Raw genomic sequence first — 27,730 nt, forward strand, 5'->3', positions numbered from 1 at the left:
TGTTGCGCACGAAAAGTATGCTCGCTTGACTCTGTGTAACTAACTGCAGGCAAGGCTAGAGTAACAAATCAGGAATTGCCTGCCCCCCGTCACTCCTGAGAGCGCAAGTGAAAGAGAAGACAATAAAACGTTATTAATATTTGATTTAAAAAAGAAAAAAAGAAGGAGTCTTTGCCTCGCAAGTTGAAAGATTTAGTTTTTCTACTCTTTTGTTTTGACCTATTCCATAGCACTGGGCACAAAACATAAGATTTGTGGCCAAGTTATGGTTGGTGGCAATAAGCGGCTGCTTTTATTGTCGGTGGAGGATGCCTTTTGGATTCTGCTACTTTCCTGATGCCTCTTTCATTCTTCTTTATTCTTCTGAAAATGTATGGAATAATGAATGGTTTACTATTACAAGTCAGCAATGAAGGAAAGTCATCATTCGAGGAGATCGAATTGCGTGTTCAAGTTTGGGTTTTATAACTTCTTTGGAACTGTGCTCTGTGTGGTTTGGTGTCGCTACACATTCTTTCAACTTTTGGGTACGTCGATGGCGTAGATGGCGCAGTGGTAAGCCTTTTCTCCCCAACTGGAACCTGGATCATACCTCGAATACTTGGATAAAGCTTCTGAAGTTCCCACAATAACAACAACAAAAAAAACGTTTACCGCCGTGGATTATAAACGAAACCCTGGAGAGCAGAATAATAGGAGCAATTGCAGTTTTCTGGAGAGGGGGAATGCGGAGAGAAAGAGGCATCTAGAAGGATGCTGTTTCTTGTAAAATGGAATTGAAGATCATTTTTGAAGTTGTTGTGGTGGTTTGTTCCTTTTTTTCATCGAGTTTTAGCCAAGAACTCAATCCCAAAGGCAGGAATGTATGCAAATTGCCAGGGTAAGTATAGCTGCACTGCGGACGCGGAATAACGTGCTTCTGTCGATAAAAGAAGGAGTTGCCTGCTTCTATCGCTCTCCATGCAATGCAACTACTAAGCTACTTGTTTATTATTCAGGTCAAATTCTGAACTATTGTGCTTTGATTATTGACTGCTCACATTGCAAAAGTCTGTTTTAGACTCGGGTATGAAGGTTTATTTTGCCCTTCACTACCTAAAATAGTTCATTTTCGATATTGCGTAAGCTAGTTAGTCATATTTATTTTCAAATGCAGTCTCCTTACACAAGGAGGAGTCCATCTGAGGAGCAGCCATCCAAATGCTACCTACATCTGGAACCATGCGTAATGTTCTATAATTTCACATAGGGGGCGCTTCCAGGCGCTATATATTTAGTGACACTGGCTTGAAGTCGTGGCATCAGCTATATGACTGAAAATAACCACACAAAATTGTATGGCTGCAGCTGCAAAAAACAAAGGAAAGTTCTAGACTGAACGTATAGACAGCTTGGTGTCCCAATGTTTTTATTTATCAGATTCAGAACATGTGTATGTGTGGGGGGTGGGGGTGGGCGGTGGTTGTGGAGGGGGACTGAAAACCACATGTCAAAGGAGGGTCGGGTGTAGGACCAGAGTCTGTGGGATCTGTTGATATTTTGGCATTCCATAATAGAGGTCATAGCCCTTCTGTGGTCTTATACACGTTTAAATGTCATTACAAGAAGACACCTGGGCCTATCCTTACCTGTTAGAATATGACTCAATAGACAATGGTGAGCATTTGCAGTGCCTCATGGGCAAAACATGTTCCTTTGTTGTCAAAGTTGTTGTCAAAGTTGTTGCCAAAGTGTCTATAGTTGGTATGAAGGTCATTACTTTAACATTTAGCATCCCTGATGAGTTTTAGTGCTTACTGTAAACTATTCTCAACCCTTTTATCTTCAACACAATCACACAAGTTCACCGCTGGCCCCACTCTCAATTTAACGTCTCTATCACAACCCTATTCTTCGTGTTTTTACATGCTTGCATGATTGCTTTTTTGCTGTGCACCACCCCTATCATTTTATTTCATTTGTGCATTTTGTTTAATCTCTTAACTGGGTTCACTGCTCACAGGAAGAATTGAGGGAAGTAGTTGTTTTTTTATCATTGCTGCTCAGCACTTCCTATCTGTGTCCTCGTGTTACTAAATCAGCTCGCTGACTGTAGTGGGGTCATTGACAACGTTAACAACATTGGTTCACACATCATTGTTTGTCAGTATTCAATGCATCATAAAGTACCATGGGAAAGTGAGAATTGCAAAGAAAACCCATAAAAATGGGGAAAAGCTGCTATCTGATTTTGACAGTGTCGAGAAACAAATATTATGTTATTGAATGAGGTGTTCAGTACTAGAACACCCTTAGAAGTGCCAAATGTAACAATACTGTGGGCGAAAAAGTTTAGGCTAATTTGAGTAACGAAAGACAAATGTGGGACCTGCTTTGATCATGAGAGACCAATGTGAGTCCTGCTTTATGTCAAAACGTCACATTTGTTACACAATGAACATAATGTGTCTTTTCCAGAGCTGTGATGGATTGAGCTGTGTGTCAAAGGTCAGATGGGGTCATCTAAAATCACAGATACCGCTGGCCACCTTGGAAACACTTCACTGAAAGGAGATTTGATTAATACTGTACAAACAGCTTCTTGTCAGCTATAAATGAACCCACACAGCTTTTTATCCATGCATTAGCTCATTCTTGCGTTTTTAGACCTAATCCAGAATAGTAGGCCTAAATAAGACCAGTATCCCTCAGACTCTTCCTCTGTGTGACAGACCCAGCTCTGAGACAAAACAGAGAGGCTGAGATAGTGTTTTTAACACATGGCAGGTTTTAGAGGGGAAAAACAGCGCATGTGTGTGTCTGTGTGCACGTGTACGTGCATGCGCGCTCGCGCGCCCTGACTGAAGGGAGAATGCCGCCCCAACACTTTAGAGGAAGTAAAAGTGTGGCGGGGGGCTCTGGGAGGTCAGTGGTGTGGGAGGAAGAAGAGAAGCATCTGTCCTTTCCTGACAGAGCAGAGCGGAGAGGAGAGCAGTGCGGAGGGGATCTATCGTTGCTTCAAGCTAGACCGCCAAAGACTGCCTCTCTAAACACACTCCTCACTCCTTCCTGGCTAGACGTGGGGTCATCTTTAAACAGTATTTGTTTTCTTTCTGATACCAAAGCTGTGCTTGATTGAGACTGACTGACACACTGGATCAATGGGATAGTCCCAAAAGTGCAAAACATCACCCTCCAGGCATGCCTGGAAGGTTCAATCACACGTTCAAAGTATTTGAAAGAAAACAAATACTTTTTGAACCGTGGTTGTAGCTAGCTAGCTATTGCTAGAGTTGCTCCTCTATATTCTCCCTGGGTTAGCACTTCAGAGGCTACTATTGTTCTGACTGTTGACTGCTGACAGACCGGGCAGGAGAGGTCGGGGTTGAAGGCGCGCTGCAGAAAGGGATGTTTATGAGAGAAGTGTGTTATTCATATTTACCCATTTCTTTGCACATGGAAAGCATATGGAGAAAGAAAGAACAAATGCTGCGCAGACGATTAGAGGATTCAGCGTTTGCCACATGATGGAGAAGTGTGAGGACTGAGGAGATGAAAGGATAGTAGTGGTTGTGCAGGGCGGTGGCGTGTTGTTATGCTCCAGTGTGTGTTTACGTTTTCTTGCTTATCTTCTTCCTCTCTGACAATCTCGTATTTCTTCTCCTCTCTTTCAGGTCACCAGGCTTTGTGTGCTGCAGCGGGTGGGGGCAGATAGGAGAGGAATGTTTGACACGTATGTATACAGCATATCAACATCATAGCATAGTATTTCAATATCTACATGTTTATATCTTGGGCTCCCGAGTGGCGCAGTGGTCTAAGGCACTGCATCTCAGATCCCCTGGTTCGATTCCAGGCTGTATCACAACTGGCCGTGATTGAGAGTCCCATAGGGCGGCGCACAATTGGCCCAGCGTCGTCCGGTGTAGGCCGTCATTGTAAATAAGAATTTGTTCTTAACTGACTTGCCTAGTTAAATAAAGGTAAAAAGAATATATATATATATATCACTTAGGGCCTGTTTCCTGGACAGAGATTAAGCCTAGTCCTGGACTAAACAATTATTTCAATGGAGATTCTCGGGTCGGGGAAACCAGCCCTCAATGTTTAATATGTGGACCTGTAGTGATTCAGTACATCCTCCCCCTAGCTCTCTGTGAAGGTAACTTCACCTGTAAGGAAGATGAGGTGTGCGTCAGGCCCAACGAATGCCGCTGTCGCCATGGATACTTCGGAGCCAGTTGTGATACAAGTAAGCACCTTGTTTTTCGGACACATCTCAAACGTCTTGTCCTAAACCATCAGAAAGGACATATTCACCTAGATATAAGGCATCAAAGAAATGTTTGTGATGTTCTCACCATAATATCCACCACTTCATCCCTCCTTTCCCAGAGTGCCCCACCCAGTTCTGGGGCCCCGACTGCAAGGGCAAGTGCCAATGCTTTCCCAACGGCCAGTGTGACGACGTGACGGGCAAGTGCACGTGCAACCCCAACCGCTGGGGGCCCATCTGCGAGAAGCCCTGCCTCTGCCAGAAGGGCAAATGTGACCAGGACACGGGCACATGCACTTGCCAATATGGCTTCTGGGGCCCTCAGTGTGCAAACAACTGCTACTGCAGTCTCAACTCTGTGTGTGACCAGAACACAGGAAGGTGTAACTGTAGTCCAGGCTGGACAGGGAGGAATTGTGCCATCCAGTGTAACTGTAATAACTCGCCATGTGAGCAGTTCACGGGTCGTTGCCAGTGCCGGGAGAGACTGTGGGGCCAGCGGTGCGAGAGATATTGTCAGTGTATCCATGGGAAGTGCAACCAGGCGGACGGCTCGTGTACCTGCACACCGGGGTACCGAGGGAAGTTCTGCAGGGAACCGTGTCCCGCAGGGTTCTACGGACAGAACTGCAGGAACAGGTGAGGAACCACTGGAGAACATGACTCTGTGTTATTATAACCGAACATAAGACATTTTTCATGATAGTGTAGCAGCTGGGAAACTGAAAAGCCAAGGAGCCTTATGAACAGGGCTTTCTCTTAATTTTTTCCAAGGATCTTAATGTTAATGTATTTTCCCTGATACGTATTATATTGTGGTTTTGGAGTTTTGATTGGAAATATGATTTGACATACGCTCCAGCTGATAACCCTTAACATATCTTAAAATAAATGTGTAGTGTTTACAGATTTCTATAAAATGTGACCTAGAAATAATTACAATATGAGTGAAATATTAATTAAGTATTTTAAAATCAGCTTTTCTGCGTTGGAATGGTGTGGGCGTACCCCAACAACAGAATGGTGTGGGCGTATACCTGTCAAAAAAATGATTTGTGCTAGTATAGAAAGAGTCAACAGCATTATTTGTGTATGAGTTAACAGAATATAAACTTTTGAAATTGAGATTTTCACTGGACAGTTACTTTAAACATGATAGTGTATTAGGGCGATATTGTGGAATTGGTATTCACATTATCTCATAATAATCATCCAATATGCTGAAGCCATTCAGGTTAAGTGATTTACCTTGCTCAAAGTCTGCAGAACTCATGTTATACATGAGCTGCTACATAGCCACTTTCCCACACTTCTCTGACCTCTATGTCGTAGATGTTATAAGAAAAGAAGTCTCGAGGTTTTGCTCGCCTGAGGTAGAGTATCTTATGATAAGCTGTAGACCACACTATTTACCAAGAGAGTTTTCATCTATATTTTTCATAGGTGTCTATTTACCACCACAAACCAATGCTGGCATTAAGATTGCACTGAATGAGCTGTATAAGGCCATAAATCAACAGGAAAACGCTCATCCAGATGCAGCACTCCTAGTGGCCGGGGACTTTAATGCAGGGAAACTTAAATCCGTTCTACCTAATTTCTACCAGCATGTTAAATGTGCAACCAGAGGAAAAAAAACTCTAGACCACCTTTACTCCACACACAGAGACGCATACAAAGCTCTCCCTCGTCCTCCATTTGGCAAATCTGACCATAACTCTATCCTCCTGATTCCTGCTTATAAGCAAAAACTAAAGCAGGAAGCACCAGTGACTCGGTTAATAAAAAAGTGGTCAGATGACGCAGATGCTAAGCTACAGGACTGTTTTGCTAGCACAGACTGGAACATGTTCCGGGATTCTTCAGATAGCATTGAGGAGTACACCACATCAGTCACTGGCTTCATCAATAAGTGCATTGATGATGTCGTCCCCACAGTGACTGTACGTACATACCCCAACCAGAAGCCATGGATTACAGGAAACATCCGCACTGAGCTAAAGGGTAGAGCTGCCGCTTTCAAGGAGCGGGACTCTAACCCGGACGCTTATAAGAAATCCCGCTATGCCCTCGGACGAACCATCAAACAGGCAAAGAGTCAATACAGGACTAAGATTGAATCGTACTAAACTGGCTCTGACGCTCGTCGGATTTAGCAGGGCTTGAAAACTATTACAGACTACAAAGGGAAGCACAGCCGCGAGCTGCCCAGTGACACAAGACTTCCAGACGAGCTAAACCACTTCTATGCTCGCTTCGAGGCAAGCAACACTGAAGCATGCATGAGAGCACCAGCTGTTCCGGATGACTATGTGATCACGCTCTCCGTAGCCGATGTGAGTAAGACTTTTAAGCAGGTCAACATTCACAAGGCCGCAGGGCCAGACGGATTACCAGGACGTGTACTCCGAGCATGTGCTGACCAACTGGCAAGTGTCTTCAAAGACATTTTCAACATGTCCCTGACTGAGTCTGTAATACCAACATGTTTCAAGCAGACCACCATAGTCCCCGTGCCCAAGGACTCTAAGATAACCTGCCTAAATGACTACCGACCCGTAGCACTGACGTCTGTAGCCATGAAGTGCTTTGAAAGGCTGGTCATGGCTCACATCAATAGCATTATCCCAGAAACCCTAGACCCACTCCAATTTGCATACCGCCCCAAAAGATCCACAGATGATGCAATCTCTATTGCACTCCACACTGCCCTTTCCCACCTGGACAAGAGGAACACCTACGTGAGAATGCTATTCATTGACTACAGCTCAGCGTTCAACACCATAGTGCCCTCTAAGCTCATCACTAAGCTAAGGATCCTGGGACTAAACACCTCCCTCTGCAACTGGATCCTGGACTTCCTGACGGGCCGCCCCCAGGTGGTAAGGGTAGGTAACAAGTACTCCTGAGTGGCGCAGTGGTCTAAGGCACTGCATCGCAGTGCTAACTGTGCCACTAGAGATCCTGGTTCGAATCCAGGCTCTGTCGCAGCCGGCCGCGACCGGGAGACTCATGGGCGGCGCACAATTGGCCCAGCGTCGTCCAGGGTAGGGGAGGGAATGGCCGGCAGGGATGTAGCTCAGTTGATCGAGCATGGCGTTTGCAACGCCAGGGTTGTGGGTTCGATTCCCACGGGGGGCCAGTATAAAAATATATCTATATATATATATATATATGTATTCACTAACTGTAAGTCGCTCTGGATAAGAGCGTCTGCTAAATGACTAAAATGTAAATGTAAAATGTAACAACACATCTGCCACACTGATCCTCAACACGGGGGCCCCTCAGGGGTGCGTGCTCAGTCCCCTCCTGTACTCCCTGTTCACCCATGACTGCATGGCCAGGCACGACTCCAACACCATCATTAAGATTGTTGACGACACAACAGTGGTAGGCCTGATCACCGACAACGATGAGACAGCCTATAGGGAGGAGGTCAGAGACCTGGCCGTGTGGTGCCAGGATAACAACCTCTCCCTCAACGTGACCAAGACAAAGGAGATGATTGTGGACTACAGGAAAAAAAAGAGGACTGAGCACGCCCCCATTCTCATCGACGGGGCTGTAGTGGAACAGGTTGAGAGCTTCAAGTTCCTTGGTGTCCACATCACCAACGAACTATCATGGTCCAAACACACCAAGACAGTCATGAAGAGGGCACGACAAAGCCTATTCCCCCTCAGGAGACTGAAAAGATTTGGCATGGATCCTCAGATCCTCAAAAAATTCTACAGCTGCACCATCGAGAGCATCCTGACTGGTTGCATCACCGCCTGGTATGGCAACTGCTTGGCCTCCGACCGCAAGGCACTACAGAGGGTAGTGCGTACGGCCCAGTACATCACTGGGGCCAAGCTTCCTGCCATCCAGGACCTCTATACCAGGCGGTGTCAGAGGAAGGCCCTCAAAATTGTCAAAGACTCCAGCCACCCTAGTCATAGACTGTTCTCTCTGCTACCGCATGGCAAGCGGTACCGGAGTGCCAAGTCTAGGTCCAAAAGACTTCTCAACAGCTTCTACCCCCAAGCCATAAGACTCCTGAACAGCTAATCATGGCTACCCAGACTATTTGCACTGCCCCCCCACCCCATCCTTTTACGCTGCTGCTACTCTGTTAATTATTTATGCATAGTCACTTTAACTCTACCCACATGTACATATTACTTCAACTACCTCAACTAGCCGGTGCCCCCGCACATTGACTCTGCACCGGTACCCCCCTGTATATATAGCCTCCCTACTGTTATTTTATTTTACTTCTGCTTTTTTTTCTCAACACTTTTTTTGTTGTTGTTTTATTTTTACTTTTTTGTTAAAAATAAATGCACTGTTGGTTAAGGGATGTAAGTAAGCATTTCACTGTAATGTCTGCACCTGTTGTATTCGGCGCATGTGGCCAATAAAATTGTATTTTATTTTATTTTATTTTATTTGAAAAGGCAGTATGGAGGTGTAACATTTCTACAGGTTCCTGGAAATGTATATACAGGGCCCGCTAAACTATGGAGATAACAACACGAATATTCGCTATAACAATGTTACTAAATAGTCTTGGTGTCAATAGGTCAGGCCAAAGGTAGTGCACCATAGGGAATATGATGTTAATATGGGGCCATTTTGTAAGCAAATGTCTCAACCACCATCCTGATGCCCTCTCTCCCTCCATGTCCCCAGGTGTGGCCACTGTAAAGGCCAGCAGCCCTGTAAGATAACAGAGGGGAGGTGTGTGACCTGTGAGAGGGGCTGGAACGGGACCAAGTGTGATCAGATGTGCCTGCCAGGCTTCTTCGGAGAGAACTGCCTGGACGTGTGTCCCCCGTGTAAAGACGGCCACTTCTGCAACCGCATCGACGGAAAGTGCTCTCACTGCAACCCCGGCTGGATCGGGGACAGGTGAGAGAACACACACATGGAATGGAAACACAAACACACATACACACACATAAACACTTCTGGTTTTTGTTTCTACCTGGTAGTTTATTGCACTCAGCTGGTGTCCCAGGTCTGAATCAGTCCCAGATTCAAAGGAGAGGATGAAAACTAGGAGTGTTTTGGCCCCTCCAGGACCGACATTGAACAGCCCTGCTCTAGTACAATTTAAAACACTTGAAAACATAACTTCAAACAAAGACTTACAGTTATGCTAATATACACTTGAATACAAAGCTAGAGAAAGTTTTAATTGTTGTCTACTTTTCAGCACGTCAACGTGTAATTTACATAGGTACTGCATTACAATGACTATTTCAAATACTTGAACTTGTACTTGTACTGACACAGGCTTTCATGTTGTGCTAATGTTTCTGAGACATGATTCACAGCTGATGTGACAATGACCATAATCACAACATTCCTTCCTGTTTTGTCTCCCTGGTCGGTAGGTGTGAAGTGCGCTGTCCCAACGGGACTTATGGGGATAACTGTGAGAATGACTGCAGCCACTGTTTTAACGGCATTTGTCACATTGCTACCGGAGAGTGCCTGTGTGAGCCGGGATTTTACGGGACCTAGTGAGTCAGACCTCTCACCAAAACATTTTAATGTTTACGCTTCCCTTCACCGCTACAAAACACAGAGAGCAATGGCAGTTGGTGTCATTTAAGATGAGGGAGGACAATCTTTTTTTTAATGAACATGGCCTTATTTCTATTGCATCATATTGGATGACTGTCATTCATATTCCATTCACCCAGTTCAATGTAACATTGATAGGTTTAGGCTACTACATTATACTGTTTTAGCGGCGTCTGTCACATTGCTACCGGAGAGTGCCTGTGTGACCCTGGATTTTACGGGACCTAGTGAGTCAGACCTCTCACAAAAACATCTTCATGTTTACGCTTCCCTTCACAGCTACAAAACCCAGAGAGCAATGGCGGTCGGTGCCATTTAAGATGAGGGAGGACGATATTTTATTTAATGAGCTTGGCCTTATTTCTATTATAGCATATTTGATGACTGTCATTCATATTCCATTCACCCAGCTCAATTACATTTACATTTACGTCATTTAGCAGACGCTCTTATCCAGAGCGACTTACAAATTGGTGCATTCAACTTATGATAGCCAGTGGGACAACCACTCCTTTTATTTTTTTATTTTTATGGGGGGATGGTGGAGGGGGGGGGTAGAATGATTACTGTTATACTATTCCAGGTATTCCTTAAAGAGGTAGGGTTTCAAGTGTCTCCGGAAAGTGGTCAGTGACTCCGCTGTCCTGGCGTCGTGGGGGAGCTTGTTCCACCATTGGGGTGCCAGAGCAGCGAATAGCTTTGACTGGGCTGAGCGGGAACTGTGCTTCCATAGCGGTAGGGGGGCTAGCAGGCCAGAGGTGGATGAACGTAGTGCCCTCGTTTGTAACATCAATAGGTTTAGGCTACTAAATGATACTCAAATTTTCCCTATACCCATCATGAGGTTGCTACAACCTAGCCTATGAATGAAAGTTTACAATGTAGGAGTACAGGTTGAGAGAAATTTTAGTAAGCAAGGTGACAGACATTGACACATTCAATACCGCTTTGCACAGTCTTGCTTGCAACTAGCTGATCTAGGGTGTAATCATTAGTCAAACACTTGCAAACTAGAATTTCTATTGGACAAATTCAGGTATGTTTATTCCCTTTTCATTCCGTTTGTTTCCGTTTAAGAAACGTTTTTCAACAGAATCGGTGGAATGAATACACCCCTGTTCACATGCAAACACACTTCACTTTCATAGCAGTCACATAAAACAGCATGATCCCTTTGATCTTTGGATTATTCCTTCTCGCATCTACGCCCTCTCCTCCTGTCACCTTTTCCCTTCACTTGTGGACTTCAGTGCACAACACATTAACTGTCTGTGACCAGGCAAAAAAAACGTTACAAGCCAAACTTTCATATCATAACAGCTAACCGCTACACACAGCCTACATCGTTGTCACCATATTAGCTACCGTCAAGTCAACATAGCTACTAGAAATAACGCGTTAGTAAACCCGCTACAATCATGCAGTACAGTGTACAGTTAGCAAGCAGTTTACCAGTTACACCGGCGGGCCCCGGTGGCAATAAATTAATAAAACCAAAAGCTTACCTTGACTTGGAAGAGTTCCAGTGTTGGATAGCCATAGCCAGCTAGGTAACATATCATCCCTCTCTGTTTGAGCCAGGTGTTTGAGTAGGCTAGCTGTATTTCACTAGCTAAGTAAGTGAAAAAAATATGAAATATAGCTAGCTCTCTCTCTCACTCTCTCTCTCTCTTGCTTCTCCTTCATTTTTGAAGAAATTGATTTGTTCAAAACTGTTCAACTATTGTCTTTCTCCTTTCTCTCTCTTTAAGTCAACTACTCACCACATTTTATGCACTGCAGTGCTAGCTAGCTGTAGCTTATGCTTTCAGTACCAGATTCAATCTCTGATCCTTTGATTGGGTGGACAGTATGTCAGTTCATGCTGCAAGAGCTCTGATAGGTTGGAGGATGTCCTCCGGAAGTTTTCATAATTACTGTGTAAGTCTATGGAACGGGGTGAGAACCACAAGCCTCCTAGGTTTTGTATTGAAGTCAATGTATCCAGAGGAGGACGGAAACTAGCTGTCCTCCGGCTACACCATGGTGCCACCCTACAGAGCGTTGCTGAGGCTACTGTAGACCTTCATTGCAAAACAGTGTGTTAAGTCAATTATTTGGTGACGTGAATATATTTATTATAATTCTATCTAAAAATAATAACTTTTTTAATGTTTCACTATTTGTATTTTTATCAAATTCACTGAGGATGGTCCTCCCCTTCCTCCTCTAAGGATGCTTCACTGCCAGAGAGAGTGTCCAACATGACATGTTTTCTCTCTGCTGTTTTTTTCCACTCATCCGTGCTTCACGCCTAGAGTTTCCTGTCTACATGACCAGAGCAGGAAACACTTTAGACCCGTAGACCTCTAGCATATCTCTGGTCAGGTCACATGTTCAGGAAAAACACCTGGCTGTACTCATTGCTTATTCAGTCAGTACAGGGAAGTAGTCAGTATCATATTGTTATTATATTTTATTTTTTACTGTCTTTGAATCCCTGTGCCACTGTCTATTTCATTGTATGTGTCTCACATGGACACAGTAACTAAGTTGTTTGTGTCTTCTCTATCTTGTAGCTGCAATATGACGTGTCAGATGGGTCAGTATGGAGTGAACTGTGCCCAGACCTGCTCCTGTCACGACAAGAACTGCAACCCAATGTCTGGGACCTGCAACCTAGGTAAGGAAACCAACCCACTCTCTTTCCTTAGTCACACACATGTGCACGCACACACACACACACACACACACACACACACACACACACACACACACACACACACACACAGAGAGAGACACAGAGAGACAGAGAGACACACACACACTCTGCAACCTACGTAAGGGAACCACTCTCTTTATTACCTCATTCACTTTTACAGATCTGGGAGAATGTTAGGTCACTGTTTTTGAAGGTAGCCATGCTGCAAGACCTAAAATGTAGATGTAAAAAAGGCGTTCTTAGCAGAGTATGTGGGGCGTCAAACCCTGGTGCTTCTAGTGATAAAGAAGTTTTTATATTTTGGAAAGAAAGGCAGGACATAAAGAAAACACACGAAACCATAGGGAACATATCAAATGTGTGCACTGCACATGAAGGTCCCAAACCCCTTGCTTGAACTGTTTGTCTAAATAGCCAGTTGATAGCGGTGACGCGCCTCATGTATAGAATGTCTGTGAGTTGGACGGAGACAATGTTCATCCTAAATGGCACCCTTTTCCCTATATAGTGTACTACTTTTGACCAGAGCCCTATGGGGGAGACAATGAGCACTAGCACACATGTCTATTCAGGTCAATGTAGTAGAGTTAACATGGAGGGAGCCTAATGGTGTTTCCAGACTGCCTGGTGTCTTTTTTTCGTCTGTGTTTGTTGGCCCTCTTCCTGTCCCGCTGGAGAGAGAGAGAAAGAGGAAGAGGAAGAGAGAGCTGGAGGAAGAAAAGAGATGGAATGGGGGGAGGAGAGCAGCTTGAGGAAACAGGGTTACCAAATGGACATGTTAGGAAGCAGTGATGATGTCACCAGGTCAGGCCTTTGGGTTCTGCCAGGCCAGTTTCTTCCTTTTTCCAGCTGTGAACACAGAGGCCTTACACGCCACACCCAGGCCATACTTTCATTCATCCACAGCCTCTATGACAGCGGAGGGGCGTAGAGGGCCAGGGGCCAGCAGTATTTATCTATATGCTAACTTATAGGTTATCTCACTTATGGTGTCATCTGGCTGCACAGTGTATGTGTACTGTTGAGATGAAGGGTCTGAAATGGCATCCTATTCCGTATGCAGTGCACTGCTTTTGATTAGGGCCCATAGGGCTATGGTTAACAGTATAGCGCACTATGTAGGGGATAGTGTGCCATTTCGGTCACACCCTAAGAGATGCTTATGCAACAGACGGACTGCTATTCTGTTTAAGTGTATCCAGCTTAGAAAGGGAGGGGTGCTAATAAATCATCAATGAATTATGGCGGTATAGGGAGTGTAGTAGAGCAGTGATAGAATGCCGCAGCCCGTCTGGTGTTCAACCTTCCCAAGTTCTCTCACGTCACCCCGCTCCTCCGCACACTCCACTGGCTTCCAGTTGAAGCTCGCATCTGCTACAAGACCATGGTGCTTGCCTACGGAGCTGTGAGGGGAATGGCACCTCCGTACCTTCAGGCTCTGATCAGTCCCTACACCCAAACGAGGGCATTGCGTTCATCCACCTCTGGCCTGCTGGCTCCCCTACCTCTGCGGAAGCACAGTTCCCGCTCAGCCCAGTCAAAACGGTTTGCTGCTCTGGCACCCCAATGGTGGAACAAGCTCCCTCACGACGCCAGGACAGCGGAGTCACTCACCACCTTCCGGAGACATTTGAAACCCCACCTCTTTAAGGAATACCTGGGATAGGATAAAGTAATCCTTCTACCCCCCCCCCCCCCCCCCCCCCCAAAAAAAAAAAAGAAAACATTGTAAAGTGGTTATCCCACTGGCTATAAGGTGAATGCACCAATTTGTAAGTCGCTCTGGATAAGAGCGTCTGCTAAATGACGTAAATGTAAATGTAAAAAATTGAAAAGTGAAAAGATGGGGTTTGACAGACATTTCAGAAGTAGAATCCACAACAGGAGATAGATAAAGCAGGTGGCGATTTAATAGAAGAAGGCTGTTTCATGGAAGTCAATTAGTCTGTTTCACATTGTCTATAATTTGGATACCTCTATCTCTTCAATGCCCACTTAATGGTACAAATGATAGGCCTACAGTATTTCCACAGTGTGGAGGGTCAACACAGTGCACGACAGATTGAATTTCAGCTCCAGAGTTCTGATTCTGGGAGTTCAGGTAGTTCTGACAGAGAGTAACGTTAGTTTACACCAGATATATTATACAAATGGCTCTGGTTGGCACTGGCAGTCTGGCACACCCAAAAATCCCTGCTTGTGTCTGTCTGCTTTTTCAGAGCCCAACCAGCGGATGGGCGTGATCGCAGCAGGAACCCTGGTCTCTTTTCTGCTCATTGTCCTCCTCTCGCTGCTTTGCTGCTGCTGCCTCTGCCGAAATAAAGATGACCACAAGTGAGTGACAGACACGGGCCTGGTGTAGAGCGAGGGATGGGGATGGGTTGGAAAGGAAGAGTGGGCCGTTTGCCTTCCTTGCTAAAATAGCTCATGCAGATGGCTCCATCCTTTGAAATAGTTTTTTGCCCTTGTATCTTATATTGTCACTGTCGGAATAAAATAAAAATGGCAAAAATGGATCTACAAGGTTTTTCTTTTGACAGTGACAATATATAGTATTACATTACAACTGTACATACAGTCAAGTTAGGGCCTGGAGGAAAGACTGATCAGGAAAGACTCTGGGTCCTTGTTATAAGTTACAATAAGGGCCTTAAGTATTTCCTGGTTAGTTCACGTGGTAAGGAAGAACTGCAGGCTCTGCATAGTATGTCATTTGTAGCCAAATCAAAAATGGGTCAGTATGATATTGTGTGTGGTCTTTTTCTTCATGTGGTCCATGAGATGTTGCTTGTACTGCAAGTGTGTCAATACAGATGAACATCACCCACATTTGAATCGATTTGTGGTGTTTAGTAATTAATTTGTTTTCCATGGCGTCACCCCTCCCTCTTTCCCTCAGTCCTGACCAAGACAACTCTACCAACAGCAAAAAAGCCAAGCGGATCCTATGTGGAAGATTCAGCCGAATCAGCACCAAACTCCCCCGGATCCCACTGAGACGACAGAAGCTGCCCAAAGTAGTCGGTAAGCCCCAATCCCTCCTCCCCATAGGCAACCATGCCAAGACAGAATCTGCATCCTAAATGGCATCCTATTCCCTAAATAATGCACTACTTTTGACCAGAGCCCTATGGGCCCTGGTTCAAAGTAGTTTACTCTATAGGGAATAGAAGGTGCCATTCGGGATGCGTCTACAGCCACTTTCTTCAATACGATACTGTCTTGTTTGTTTGTGTATATGCTCCATGTGTCTCTGGATGATCCCATAGTTTCTGTGTCATAGTCATTGCAAGCCTCTTTAACTCTTCAGCAAGAGGGAGAGAGCATTTTCATTTTACCTTTGCTCTGTAATACCTCGCTCTGCGACTCTCTGTGGAGTGGTTTTCAGACAATGAATAGGGTTGAAAAGTGTACTGCGACTGCCAAATGGGTATGGGGTTTCATCTGAGAGGAATGCACTGGTTGCAGGGCTTATTATTCTTGGCACCCTTAAATACCATGTGTTCATGTTATTACAACCCTAAACGGGCCCTCTCTTTTTTCCCTCCTTCCTAAGAAAGTGAGTTGAGTTCCTCCTCTGCTGGGCTGAAGGCGCTGTTATTAAGAAAGAAAGGGTCAGTGTAGTGGTGTGGTGCTCGGGAGGTCTGAGTGGTGTTGAGTGATACTTTATCAAAGGCTACTCTGTTTGTGTCAACATGGAGAGGAGAGGAGGGAGAGTAGCTCCTGTATGTCTATGTGGAGGGAGGGAGAGAGGGAGGTGGAGGAAGGTCTCGTGGTCTGGGATAGGATTGTCTGTCAGGACCCATCTCAAGTCAGCTTAAAGGACATTACACATAGCCTACATACTGAATAACTCTCTTTTGTCTACCCAGATGCCTTCTGGAATCTCTAGACATTCCAGACACGGCCACGTTCTGTGCCGTTCTGCTTTGGCTCTGCAATGTAGGAGTTCAATTGAATCATGGCTCTCTAGACTGGTTCTGAATGCATGGATGGAAGAGCTCTGACAGGGTTCTGACTATATTTTGGAATGGAGAAATGCCCTATTTGTGGGATATATTGTAGTTACCCTAAGTTGCTCTTCAGTGCAATATGACACTTTTAAAAGCAATAATTTAAGACCGGTGATGGGGAAGGAGTTAAAAAGCGGTGACCTTGTTTCTCTCCTCTTTCACGATGAGTAGCATGTGCTTCTCCACTTCTTTAGCTGATTATTTCAGCTAGCAGCTGTATTCATTGTGCCTGCGTAGAAACACACACTGGAACAGTATTGTCTTTGTCATCCAGTGTCATGGGACATTAAGATCATTTTTCACAAACACCCTCAAAGTTTACTGTAACTTATAAACAATCCGCCAGAGGCTACAGAAATGGCATTTTGTTAAAAGTCTATGCGTATGACCTCCTTTCAAACAAACAAGCCCTTTCATTATTTTGTGCACAAAGCATATCGTGCGATGTCTGGATTGCAATCAAGCAAATCAAGGAGAACAAACTACCACTTTGGGAATTTGGAGAGAGTAGAATAGAGTTTTTGGTTCAAACCAAAACCAATTCTCTCTAAGTTTTCCTCCCTCACATTCAACAATACATGACAACACACTGCTATAAAACGACTAAATGTAAGAATATACTTTACAGTCCTTCTACCAGTGTTATAGACTCTCTTGTTCATAAGGAGAGATAAACTGGTCAGCTTCTCTCTCTCTCTCTCTCTCTCTCTCTCTCTCTCTCTCTCTCTCTCTCTCTCTCTGTCTCTCTGTCTCTCTGTCTCTGTCTCTCTCTCTCTCTCTCTCTCTCTCTCTCTCTCTCTCTCTCTCTCTCTCTCTCTCTCTCTCTCTCTCCCCCTCCCTCCCTCCCTCCATCGCTCTGCTCTGCTTTGCTTTCCTCATTGCCTGCCCACAGAAGCGTGGCCTGCCTGCCAGCGTTTTGAAACTCTACCCTCCCTGGGGCGCCGTCAGTCCCTTCAACATTCCACAGGAGGCCCACTGGACTCGAAACAGGAAGTGGCCAAATTTACCCCAGCCTGTGTCAGACCTATGATTTACCCACACTGGGGTCAACATACTACAACAGATGTGGCAAGACAAAAGGAAAGATGAAATAGGGGAGGAAGAGGAGGGAGGAAGAGGGGGAGGAGGGAGGAAGAAAACATTTGCTCTGTCTTTTGCATAGCTCGTATAGCTCCTCCGCTCCTTCATACGTAAACGTTCCCCCCATCCCCCATCCTGTACTAAAACCTCCACACTGCTTATAGTTTGTCATTCCATTCTAAGCATATTTATTCCACGCCCTACACTATAGTTAGCTATCTCACGCTCTGCTGGCTGCCTTCCCCCATTTCCATTCCGTAGCCCTCTGTGTGTGCGTGTGTGTCACAAATGGCACCCTATTCCCTATACTGTACAGTGCACTAATTTTGACCAGGGCTCTGGGGGATATAGGGGATAGGGTGCTATTTGGGATGCAGTTGCATGTCCGAATGCTTCCCTGTGAAAAGTGATGTGGAGCGGGACCACCTGCTCCAGGGTAGCTGGCCTCACAGGCAGCTATGATAGGCCTGTACAGCTGGAGCTCGTCAAGAAATGCACAGTTGTCCAATGGACTCTGTGTAGGCTGAGCTTTGGTCTTTCAGTGCTGTCCTGTCTCTCCCTGAAGAATCCATCCGGCTCCAGACTTTTAGTCTGGTGTGAACATTCAACCACAGCAGTTGTTCAGTGAAGCATGAAAGAGAATGAATGGAATTAAGAGCCAGTTGGTTAGTTGGTCAATTGAGGTTACTTACAGTAGGCCCTATTGGACACTGCATCAGTCTTGAATAATATAGTCTAGCACAGACATTGGTTAAGTCAACTGGGACATTCTGCTATTGTACCTCCTTGGCATTGGAGTCGTCTGTCCATTATACTCTAGCACAGCAGGGCTGTTACAATAGTCATAAAGTGCAAACCGTCCAAACAGAAAGTCTGGTGTATTTATTTATGTATCTCCTTTATTGAATTTGAGCAAAATATTTATCAGCTGGAAGAAAAGCCTTTTTTTTCTGTGTCCGTGGATAAATATTTGGGTGGGCACTGTTTATATTATATTGTTTGTAACGGCTGCCATTGCTACAGTCCAACTAATCTACATCAAGTCAATTTCCTCCATTTAATCCCATCACCATGGCGGTATTATGTAGAATTTGAACAATATCTGAACAATATTGGGATATTACCAGATATAATGACAGGAACAATATTAGAAGTGTTGAGATTGACTCTGCAGTATGAAGGACATCCTCATAGTACCCACCATTTTCAGTGGAAATTCCCACCAACATAGAAAGTCCCCTTGCGTCAATCTAATTAACAAAATAAAAAAAAAACGTCAGAACAGTTTGGCCTACAAACTAATATGGAAAGAAGAGACTCTCACGAACATGATGGTGTGCTCCATTTTGCTCTATGACATCCACAAGCCCCATAGGACTTGTCTGAAGTTGGTACCGCCGATGTGTCAAATTTTGTCCGTAGCATCCGAACCGTTTGGGCTACAGACTGATATGGAAAGATGAGACTCACAGGACTGAAGGAAACCCCGTACTGGTTAAAACAATTAATGAAGTAGTTTTGTGCCCCCCCCCCCCCAAAAAAAAGGGGCTAAATATGTGTAAAAAATATATACAAATCCAGAGATTTCGTATATCTCCTAGATATAGGACAGACACTTCAAAATCTAATTCCTAATGATACATTTTTGAACTGTCTGTTTGACCATTTATGAATGTGTTATTCAATGTGTTTCTATGGGGTATAGCAGGCCCAATTCTATATTTTTATTTGATCAAATAATAAAAAATGCTCATCTGATACCTACAGGGGTCCTAAAATTCAAAAATCTAAAAGCTAAATGATCCATGGTATGACCATCTTAAAACAATGCCATATGTTAGCTTAGGAGAACCCCCCACCCCACCCCACCCCAAGGCTTAGTTAACAAGCGCTGTGAGAATAGTACAATAATGCTGCTCTTGCATTTACACATCTCCTGGTACTCATTTAACTGTAGCTGTACCACACCTGCTTGTGTTGGTGTTAGCAGAGGTCAGTTGTTTTACAGTTTGGGAGATGACTTCCATGCCACAACGTTCATACCATAAACTCATAACACAATAAGGACCACAATGGAAATACGTTGTAAAACTTTTTAGATATATCCTCGATGATTTTAAATGCAGTAAATCCACTTGTGTGGCTGAATTGTGTTTAAAATGGTCAAATAAATCATGTTGAATACATAGAGACTCAGTGTAGTTGGAGGGGAACTTCCAGCCAAGAGAGGGTTTAGTTTTAGCTTAGCGTTAGCGGAGAACAAACGGATGGGCTCATGTGTCATCGAGTGGAGGGGGGAGGGTGTAAATTGACATATCTGATGTGGTTAGTGTCCAGTTAACGCCCAGTCACACACACACACACACACACACACACACACACACACACACACACACACACACACACACACACACACACACACACACACACACACACACACACACACACACACACACACATACACACAAACACAGTCAGTCTACAGCCAGTTGGGGAAAGGAGAAGAGGAACCACAGACATCCCACACGAACACAGCTGTCCCCAGACTGAAGGGTCAGCAGAATACATCAACATCTAAAGAGGAGGAAGGGATGCAAGGAGGGAGGGAGGCAGGGAGGGAGGGAGGAGGGAGGGAGGCATGGAGGGAGGGAGGCATGGAGGGAGGGAAATTACCTACATTTAGGAAATGGAGCATTCTCTGTCTATTGCAATGATAACTAAAGGAAAACTTGAACTTATTTCTCAGTAAATAGCAGTTTGTTCAAGGAATGTAGAATCACGCAGATTGTCACAAAATACCAACAACAAATCAACATGAAAAGTTTATGAACACTATTGAAACACTCTAGCTAGTTCAAGCCAGACTCCCTTACAACATCAACACACACCACAACATCTTGTGGAATCAGTGTCTCTCGATCTGTTGTTCTTGTAAGGTAGTCCTGTCAATCTACTTCTCTCTGACCCCTGCTTCTCTGTGTTTGTTTTCTCTCCCTGTCCCCCAGTAGCCCACCACGACCCTGAGAACACATTCAACTGCAGCTTCATCGAGCCCCCCTCTGTCGTCGAGCAGCCCTGCCCCTCCTCCTGGTCGTCCCAGGAGTCCTTCGATTCCTTCGAGGAGGAACCCAGCGATGATGGCCCCGTATACTGTGTACCCCATGAAGGTAAGTCGTTACACACACACACACACACACACACAGAGAGAGACGCACAGACGGACACAAGGACGACAGACCTGTCTAAACAATGTGTGCCCCATGAAGGTGAGTCATCAGGAAAGAACAATAAATACCGTGATTAGCCACAGCTACTCCACAAATAAACACATCCAGGCACGTACGGATGCATGCACACACACACGTTCACACACAAATGTTTGAACACACACTTGGAGTGGGATTTGTTTGTCACAAAGTGGAAAGGAAGAATATGTCCTAGGATGACTGAGCACTGAGTCACACACTTCTGCAAAGCTAATTAGAGAGATAGGATAGTTAGTTATCCTTATCGTGTGCCATCGAGCCCTGTCCCTTGTGTTGATGTGAAACCATAAACAGGAAATATAATGGTAAAGTCATCCAATTCATGAATCACTCCTTGTAGTTTGGTGGAAAGCATCATGGCCTTCAGTTTATCTTTCTTTTAGCTTAGACTCCCAGTTAGTTTATTGTTTTTGGAGGTCTCAATATTTATTTATATTATTCAAGAAGATAAATATGATGTACACTCATTGTAAATAATGTAAACATGCCTCACATATGCATGCTTTATCCCTGATGATGCACTAATACTGTATATGAAGAGTTTCATTAAAAACCGCTATATATCCATTTTCAGAAACGTTGGTAAATTAGCTTTCAATGTTTAAAGAAATTATGAAAGAGATTGCTGTGTTTTTCCACTATCTAATCATGGCAATGACAGATATGTACAGTGGGGAGAACAAGTATTTGATACACTGCCGATTTTGCAGGTTTTCCTACTTACAAAGCATGTAGAGGTCTGTAATTTTTATCATAGGTACACTTCAACTGTGAGAGACGGAATCTAAAACAAAAATCCAGAAAATCACATTGTATGATTTTTAAGTAATTAATTTGCATTTTATTGCATGACATAAGTATTTGATACATCAGAAAAGCAGAACTTAATATTTGGTACAGAAACCTTTGTTTGCAATTACAGAGATCATAGGTTTCCTGTAGGTCTTGACCAGGTTTGCACACACTGCAGCAGGGATTTTGGCCCACTCCTCCATACAGACCTTCTCCAGATCCTTCCAGTTTCGGGGCTGTCGCTGGGCAATACGGACTTTCTGCTCCCTCCAAAGATGTTCTATTGGGTTCATGTCTGGAGACTGGCTAGGCCACTCCAGGACCTTGGGATGCTTCTTAGGAGCCACTCCTTAGTTGCCCTGGCTGTGTGTTTCGGGTCATTGTCATGCTGGAAGACCCAGCCACGACCCATCTTCAATGCTCTTACTGAGGGAAGGAGGTTGTTGGCCAAGATCTCGCGATACATGGCCCCATCCATCCTCCCCTCAATACGGTGCAGTCGTCCTGTCCCCTTTGCAGAAAAGCTTCCCCAAAGAATGATGTTTCCACCTCCATGCTTCACGGTTGGGATAGTGTTCTTGGGGTTGTACTCATCCTTCTTCTTCCTCCAAACACAGCGAGTGGAGTTTAGACCAAAAAGCACTATTTTTGTCTCATCAGACAACATGACCTTCTCCCATTCCACCTCAGGATCATCCAGATTGTCATTGGCAAACTTCAGACGGGCCTGGACATGCGCTGGCTTGAGCAGGGGGACCTTGCGTGCGCTGCAGGATTTTAATCCATGACGGCGTAGTGTGTTACTAATGGTTTTCTTTGAGACTGTGGTCCCAGCTCTCTTCAGGTCATTGACCAGGTCCTGCCGTGTAGTTCTGGGCTGATCCTTCACCTTCCTCATGCTCATTGATGCCCCACGAGGTGAGAGCCCCAGACCGAGGGTGATTGACCGTCATCTAGAACTTCTTCCATTTTCTAATAATTGCGCCAACAGTTGTTGCCTTCTCACCAAGCTGTTTGCCTATTGTCCTGTAGCCCATCCCAGCCTTGTGCAGGTCTACAATTGTATCCCTGATGTCCTTACACAGCTCTGTGGTCTTGGCCATTGTGGAGAGGTTGGAGTCTGTACGATTGAGTGTGTGGACAGGTGTCTTTTATACAGTAAACAAGTTCAAACAGGTGCAGTTAATACAGGTAATGAGTGGAGAACAGGAGGGCTTCTTAAAGAAAAACTAACAGGTCTGTGAGAGCCGGAATTCTTACTGGTTGGTAGGTGATCAAATACTTATCTCATGCAATAAAATGCAAATTAATTACTTAAAAATCATACAATGTGATTTTCTGGGTTTTTGTTTTAGATTCCGTCTCTCACAGTTGAAGTGTACCTATGATAAACATGACAGACCTCTACATGTTTGTAAGTAGGAAAACCTGCAAAATCGGCAGTGTATCAAATACTTGTTCTCCCCACTGTATTTGTTTAAAATCTATTACTTGATGGTTTAATTTCAGAGAGACAAATAATCATGTTTTTTTGCTAAATGCTAAATATCCGCCTCACTTTCAGAGAAATAAGTAGTACTGCTAGGTTTTACACAGTCAAATGTAACAAATAACTACATTTCTAATAAATAAATGTACAAATTATACATTTGTGACTTCAATATTAAAACACTTTTTTTATTTTTTATAATTCAATACAGTAATATGAGATCTGTATGTAAAACATTTACATTTGACATTTTTGTCGTTTCGCAGATGCTCTTATCCAGAGCGACTTACAGCAAATGTATTCATGTAAAGATAGCTAGGTGAGACAACCACAGATCTCAGTCAAATATACAGAATATGAACATTCCATTCCAGCTAAACAATGGATATATAGCATCTTGAACAGTGGATGTAGTGGTGTATATTCAAGTGTATATATTCAAATTTTGCCTACATTTTTCCAAATGGCGCCCCGCGTGAAAATTTCTATGAGAAACAGTGACAGACAATCTGAATGACCTAAAATGATTTATTCCATATTGATATTTCACAGTCAGGCCAACCCAAGCTGTACTCTGCAGTAGGCTAAAACTATTGAAACAGATAAACTGAGTCAGAAATTCACAGGTTTTAGATTTTCCCCAATTGTTTCAGGTTTTCGTTTTCTTTTACAGAAAAACAACAAAATGTTATGTTCTAAGTCCATGACATTGCACATCAGGAGACCATTTTGAGGTCTGGGAAAATCAAAGAAATTGTTATTTTTTATAGAAGTTAACCTTTAATTCAAGTGTGCAGGCACCTAGCACTATTGTTTGATTAGCTGTGTTTCTGTAGCACATGATATGGAGTTTGCAAAAGAAATGGCCACTGGATTGATGCAAATAATCATCATGATATCATTCTGACAGGTAGGCGTGGGCTACTTTGTAGCTATTTTTATTTCACCTTTATTTAACCAGGTAAGCCAGTTGAGAACAAGTTCTCATTTACAACTGCGACCTGGCCAAGATAAAGCAAAGCAGTGCGATAAAAACAACAACACCACAGAGTTACACATGGGATAAACAAAACTTACAGTCAATAATACAATTGAAAATCTATATACAGTGTGTGCACATGTAGTAAGTTAAATAGGCCATAGTGCAAAATAATTACAATGTAGTATTAACACTGGAGTGATATATGTGCAGAAGATGATGTGCAAATAGAGATACTGGGGTGCAAATGAGCAAAATAAATAACAATATGGGGATGAGGTAGTTGGGTGGGCTAATTACAGAATGGGCTGTGTACTGGTGCAGTGATCAGTACGCTGCTCTGACAACTGATGCTTAAAGTTAGTGAGGGAGATAAGAGTCTCCAGCTTCAGAGTTTTTGCAGTTCGTTCCAGTCCTATTTGTAAGTCGCTCTGGATAAGAGCGTCTGCTAAATGACGTAAATGTAAATGTAAATGTCATTAGCACAAGAGAACTGGAAGGAATGGCGGCCAAAGGAGGTGTTGGCTTTGGGGATGACCAGTGAGATATACCTGCTGGAGCGCATACTACGGGTGGGTGTTGCTATGGTGACCAATGAGCTAAGATAAGGCAGGGATTTGCCTAGCAGAGATTTATAGATGACCTGGAGCCAGTGGGATTGGCAACGAATATGTAGTGAGGGCCAGCCAACGAGAGCGTACAGGTCACAATGGTGGGTAGTATATGGGGCTTTGGTTACAAAACGGATGGCACTGTGATAGACTACATCCAATTTGCTGAGTAGAGTGTTGGAGGCTATTTTGTAAATGACATCGCCGAAGTCAAGGATCGGTAGGATAGTCCGTTTTACGAGGGCATGTTTGGCAGCATGAGTGAAGGAGGCTTTGTTGCGAAATAGGAAGCCGATTCTAGATTTTACTTTGGATTGGAGATGCTTAATGTGAGTCTGGAAGGAGAGTTTACGGTCTAACTAGATACCTAGGTATTTGTAGTTGTCCACATATTCTAAGTCAGACCCGCCGAGAGTAGTGATTCTAGTCGGGCGGGCGGGTGCAAGCAGCGTCTGATTGAAGAGCATGCATTTAGTTTTACTAGCGTTTAAGAGCAGTTGGAGGCTACTGAAGGAGTGTTGTATGGCATTGAAGCTCATTTGGAGGTTTGTTAACACAGTGTCCAATGAAGGGCCAGATGTAGACAAAATGGTGTCGTCTGCGTAGACGTGGATCTGAGAGTCACCAGCAGCAAGAGCGACATCATTGATATACACAGAGAATTGAGTCGGCCCGAGAATTGAACCCAGTTAACATTTAATATAGAAGGTTTTGGGGAAAGCCTTTCCATCTACCAGAAGGAGGTTAGGACTATCATTACCATCCCTATATTTTTCCTGTTCCTTAATTGTATGAAACCTGGACGTTATGCTTCATATTATGAGCCATTTCTTACCTTGCTTCAAAGTAGCCTATAGCCAAAATCCCACCATAGAAACGTGGAGGCAATTATTTTTTATAAAGACTTACTCATATGCGTTCTCCTGTTCTATTGGTTTTCTTTCAACTTTCTTTCACTATCTAGCAGCCAAAGGCATTATCCTAATCATATTAGCAACCCATGATAGTTGTTGCATCTTTAAATCTCCCCTCTTTCTAACGGATATTTCCATCTCGTTCCATGAAACCGCTTGCATGTGCAATGTGCAATTTAGAAAGTTTTTTTCCCCTCATATTGCATTTTGGAACATTCACGCATTGGCCTACTGACATGTGTACATTGCTGCGCCTAAAATGTGAAGAAATAATAGTGTATCAACATTTGAAGCTAAACATTCCGATCCGTTCCATCAGCCCTATTAATTGATCCGGCGTATACCTCCACTATCACTACTTTGATACGTATACGTAAGAAGTGAGTATACGCAATGCCCATTGAGAAATAAGTGGGTATATACGGCGTATACCTGCGTATACCCTCCACTACACCACTGGTCTTGAATAAAACATCTGAGAACAGTACCATCCAAACTAAACCTGTCTCTCATCAACGATCTGTCTTACTGTCCCATAGAGTCGCTGAATGAGAGTAAGGAGAAGCCAGCAGCTGAGAAGCCATCTGCAGCAGCTGCCCCCAGTGAGGACGATGCAGGGGAGTACACCTCTCTGAAAGACACCAGCGCTACCAACACCACCACCCCCAAGCCCCAGGCTGGGGACGGGAGCGAAGCACCCCTGCTCAAGTCCTCAGACAGCGAGGGCTCCACCAGCGGCTCTGAGTCGGCCATCGGGGCCCTCTACGCCCGCATTGCACGCCTCTCCAAGAACTCCAAGGATGAAGAGGATGGGGGTGGCAGCACAGTTACAATAGAGGTCAAAGGTAACGGCAAGCCACCATCCCCGGGAGGGAAGGCCACTACCACCACCAAACCACGCCCGCCAGACCCTTCCACCAAACCCAAGGTGTCGTGGATTCATGGGAACACCGGGGGTACCACGCCCCAGGTGGAGCAGCTGAACCAGGGGGGTAAGGGGCTGACAGTGCCCAAGGAGAGGACAACCAGGAGCTCCAGCGACAGCTCAGCCAAGAGCGAAGAGAGGCAGAGGCTGAAGGAGACGTCCAAGGAGAAGAGGAACCAGGAGGGGAAGGGGACGGAGGTCAATGGTTCCCCCAGTAAACACAAGGCCCATCGGCTGGGAAGGTCCGGGGAGGACATTAACCACATGGAGCACATAAATGGAGTGGTGCAGAACGCTCTCAAGAAGATCGGTAACTTCCACAACTCCAACTCTGACAAGAAGGCGGCCGAGAAGGCAGCCGCTGTGGGAACCCCTAAGGAACCGCCCAAGAGCCCCAAAGTGATCCACCCACACATGAACTCAGAGGCCGCCACACTCCTGGCCGCCCAGCTCAAGGAGAAGACGCAGAGCATCAACCGGAATGAGGGCACTGGCCTGGTAAAGACCAACGGCCTGTCCACCCCAGCCTTCCGGGACCGAGGAGACCGGGAGAAGCCCACTCCTCCGCAGAAGGCGAAGCGGACCACTCCGCCCACCCCAGGCCACCAGGGCTCCAACAAGCCTCTGCTGCCAACCACCACCAGCCTCCAGAAGACGGTGGGTGTGGGGGTCCCCACAACGGACCCAGCCACCCCGGAGGTCGCCCCTAAGAGCCCGGAGAAGCAGGACTTGAATGGCTCCAGGGTGGGAGAGGGTGGTGGTGGTGGTGGTGGTGCAGGGGACGTCATGCCAAAGAAGACCCCCATCAAAAAGCCTCCCAGAAAGAAAGGCAAGGACGGGACTTTGGATACTACTCTGGAAACTAAGACACCGACAAAGACAGCAATTATGCCACCGCAGATAATCAAATAGACAATTTTTTACTCCAAGACCTATTGACCAGGATGTTTCTCACACACAGGGCAATGTTGACAATGGGGAATGAATGACTTTTCTTCCAAAGGAGACATGCAAAAGGACTTGGTGGTTGTACATCAAAGGAATGTATTATGTGTGTGCTGTGTGTCCAGGACCAGTGGGAAGTAAGTAGAACTTTGTTTAAACTGTGGTTCTTCTCATTGGTGTGGG

The 27,730-nt window shown here is 44.7% G+C and overlaps 1 protein-coding gene across 1 annotated transcript; it reads left to right on the forward strand.

Moving 5' to 3' along the window:
* Positions 1-755: 755 nt before the first annotated feature.
* On the forward strand, positions 756-27,538 carry scarf2 (scavenger receptor class F, member 2). The gene is made up of 11 exons (XM_084177369.1): positions 756-880; positions 3,654-3,712; positions 4,130-4,231; positions 4,375-4,894; positions 8,933-9,151; positions 9,640-9,768; positions 12,391-12,494; positions 14,753-14,867; positions 15,433-15,557; positions 20,632-20,793; positions 26,217-27,538. Exons 1-11 carry the CDS (start codon positions 771-773, stop codon positions 27,512-27,514), a joined length of 2,943 nt encoding a protein of 980 aa, XP_084033495.1. The 5' UTR covers positions 756-770; the 3' UTR covers positions 27,515-27,538.
* The last annotated feature ends 192 nt before the right edge of the window (positions 27,539-27,730 follow it).

Source organism: Coregonus lavaretus, assembly GCF_964263955.1.
Source record: "Coregonus lavaretus genome assembly, chromosome: 14".
In the NCBI taxonomy this organism is placed as follows: domain Eukaryota; kingdom Metazoa; phylum Chordata; class Actinopteri; order Salmoniformes; family Salmonidae; genus Coregonus; species Coregonus lavaretus.

Bases quoted from the DNA above. Each gene is read 5' to 3' on its own strand.
- scarf2 (XM_084177369.1), top strand. From the start codon at position 771: ATGGAATTGAAGATCATTTTTGAAGTTGTTGTGGTGGTTTGTTCCTTT. The intron at 4,232-4,374 runs GTAAGCACCTTG...CTCCTTTCCCAG, and splicing joins CGGAGCCAGTTGTGATACAA to AGTGCCCCACCCAGTTCTGG. The intron at 9,769-12,390 runs GTGAGTCAGACC...TCTATCTTGTAG, and splicing joins CCGGGATTTTACGGGACCTA to CTGCAATATGACGTGTCAGA.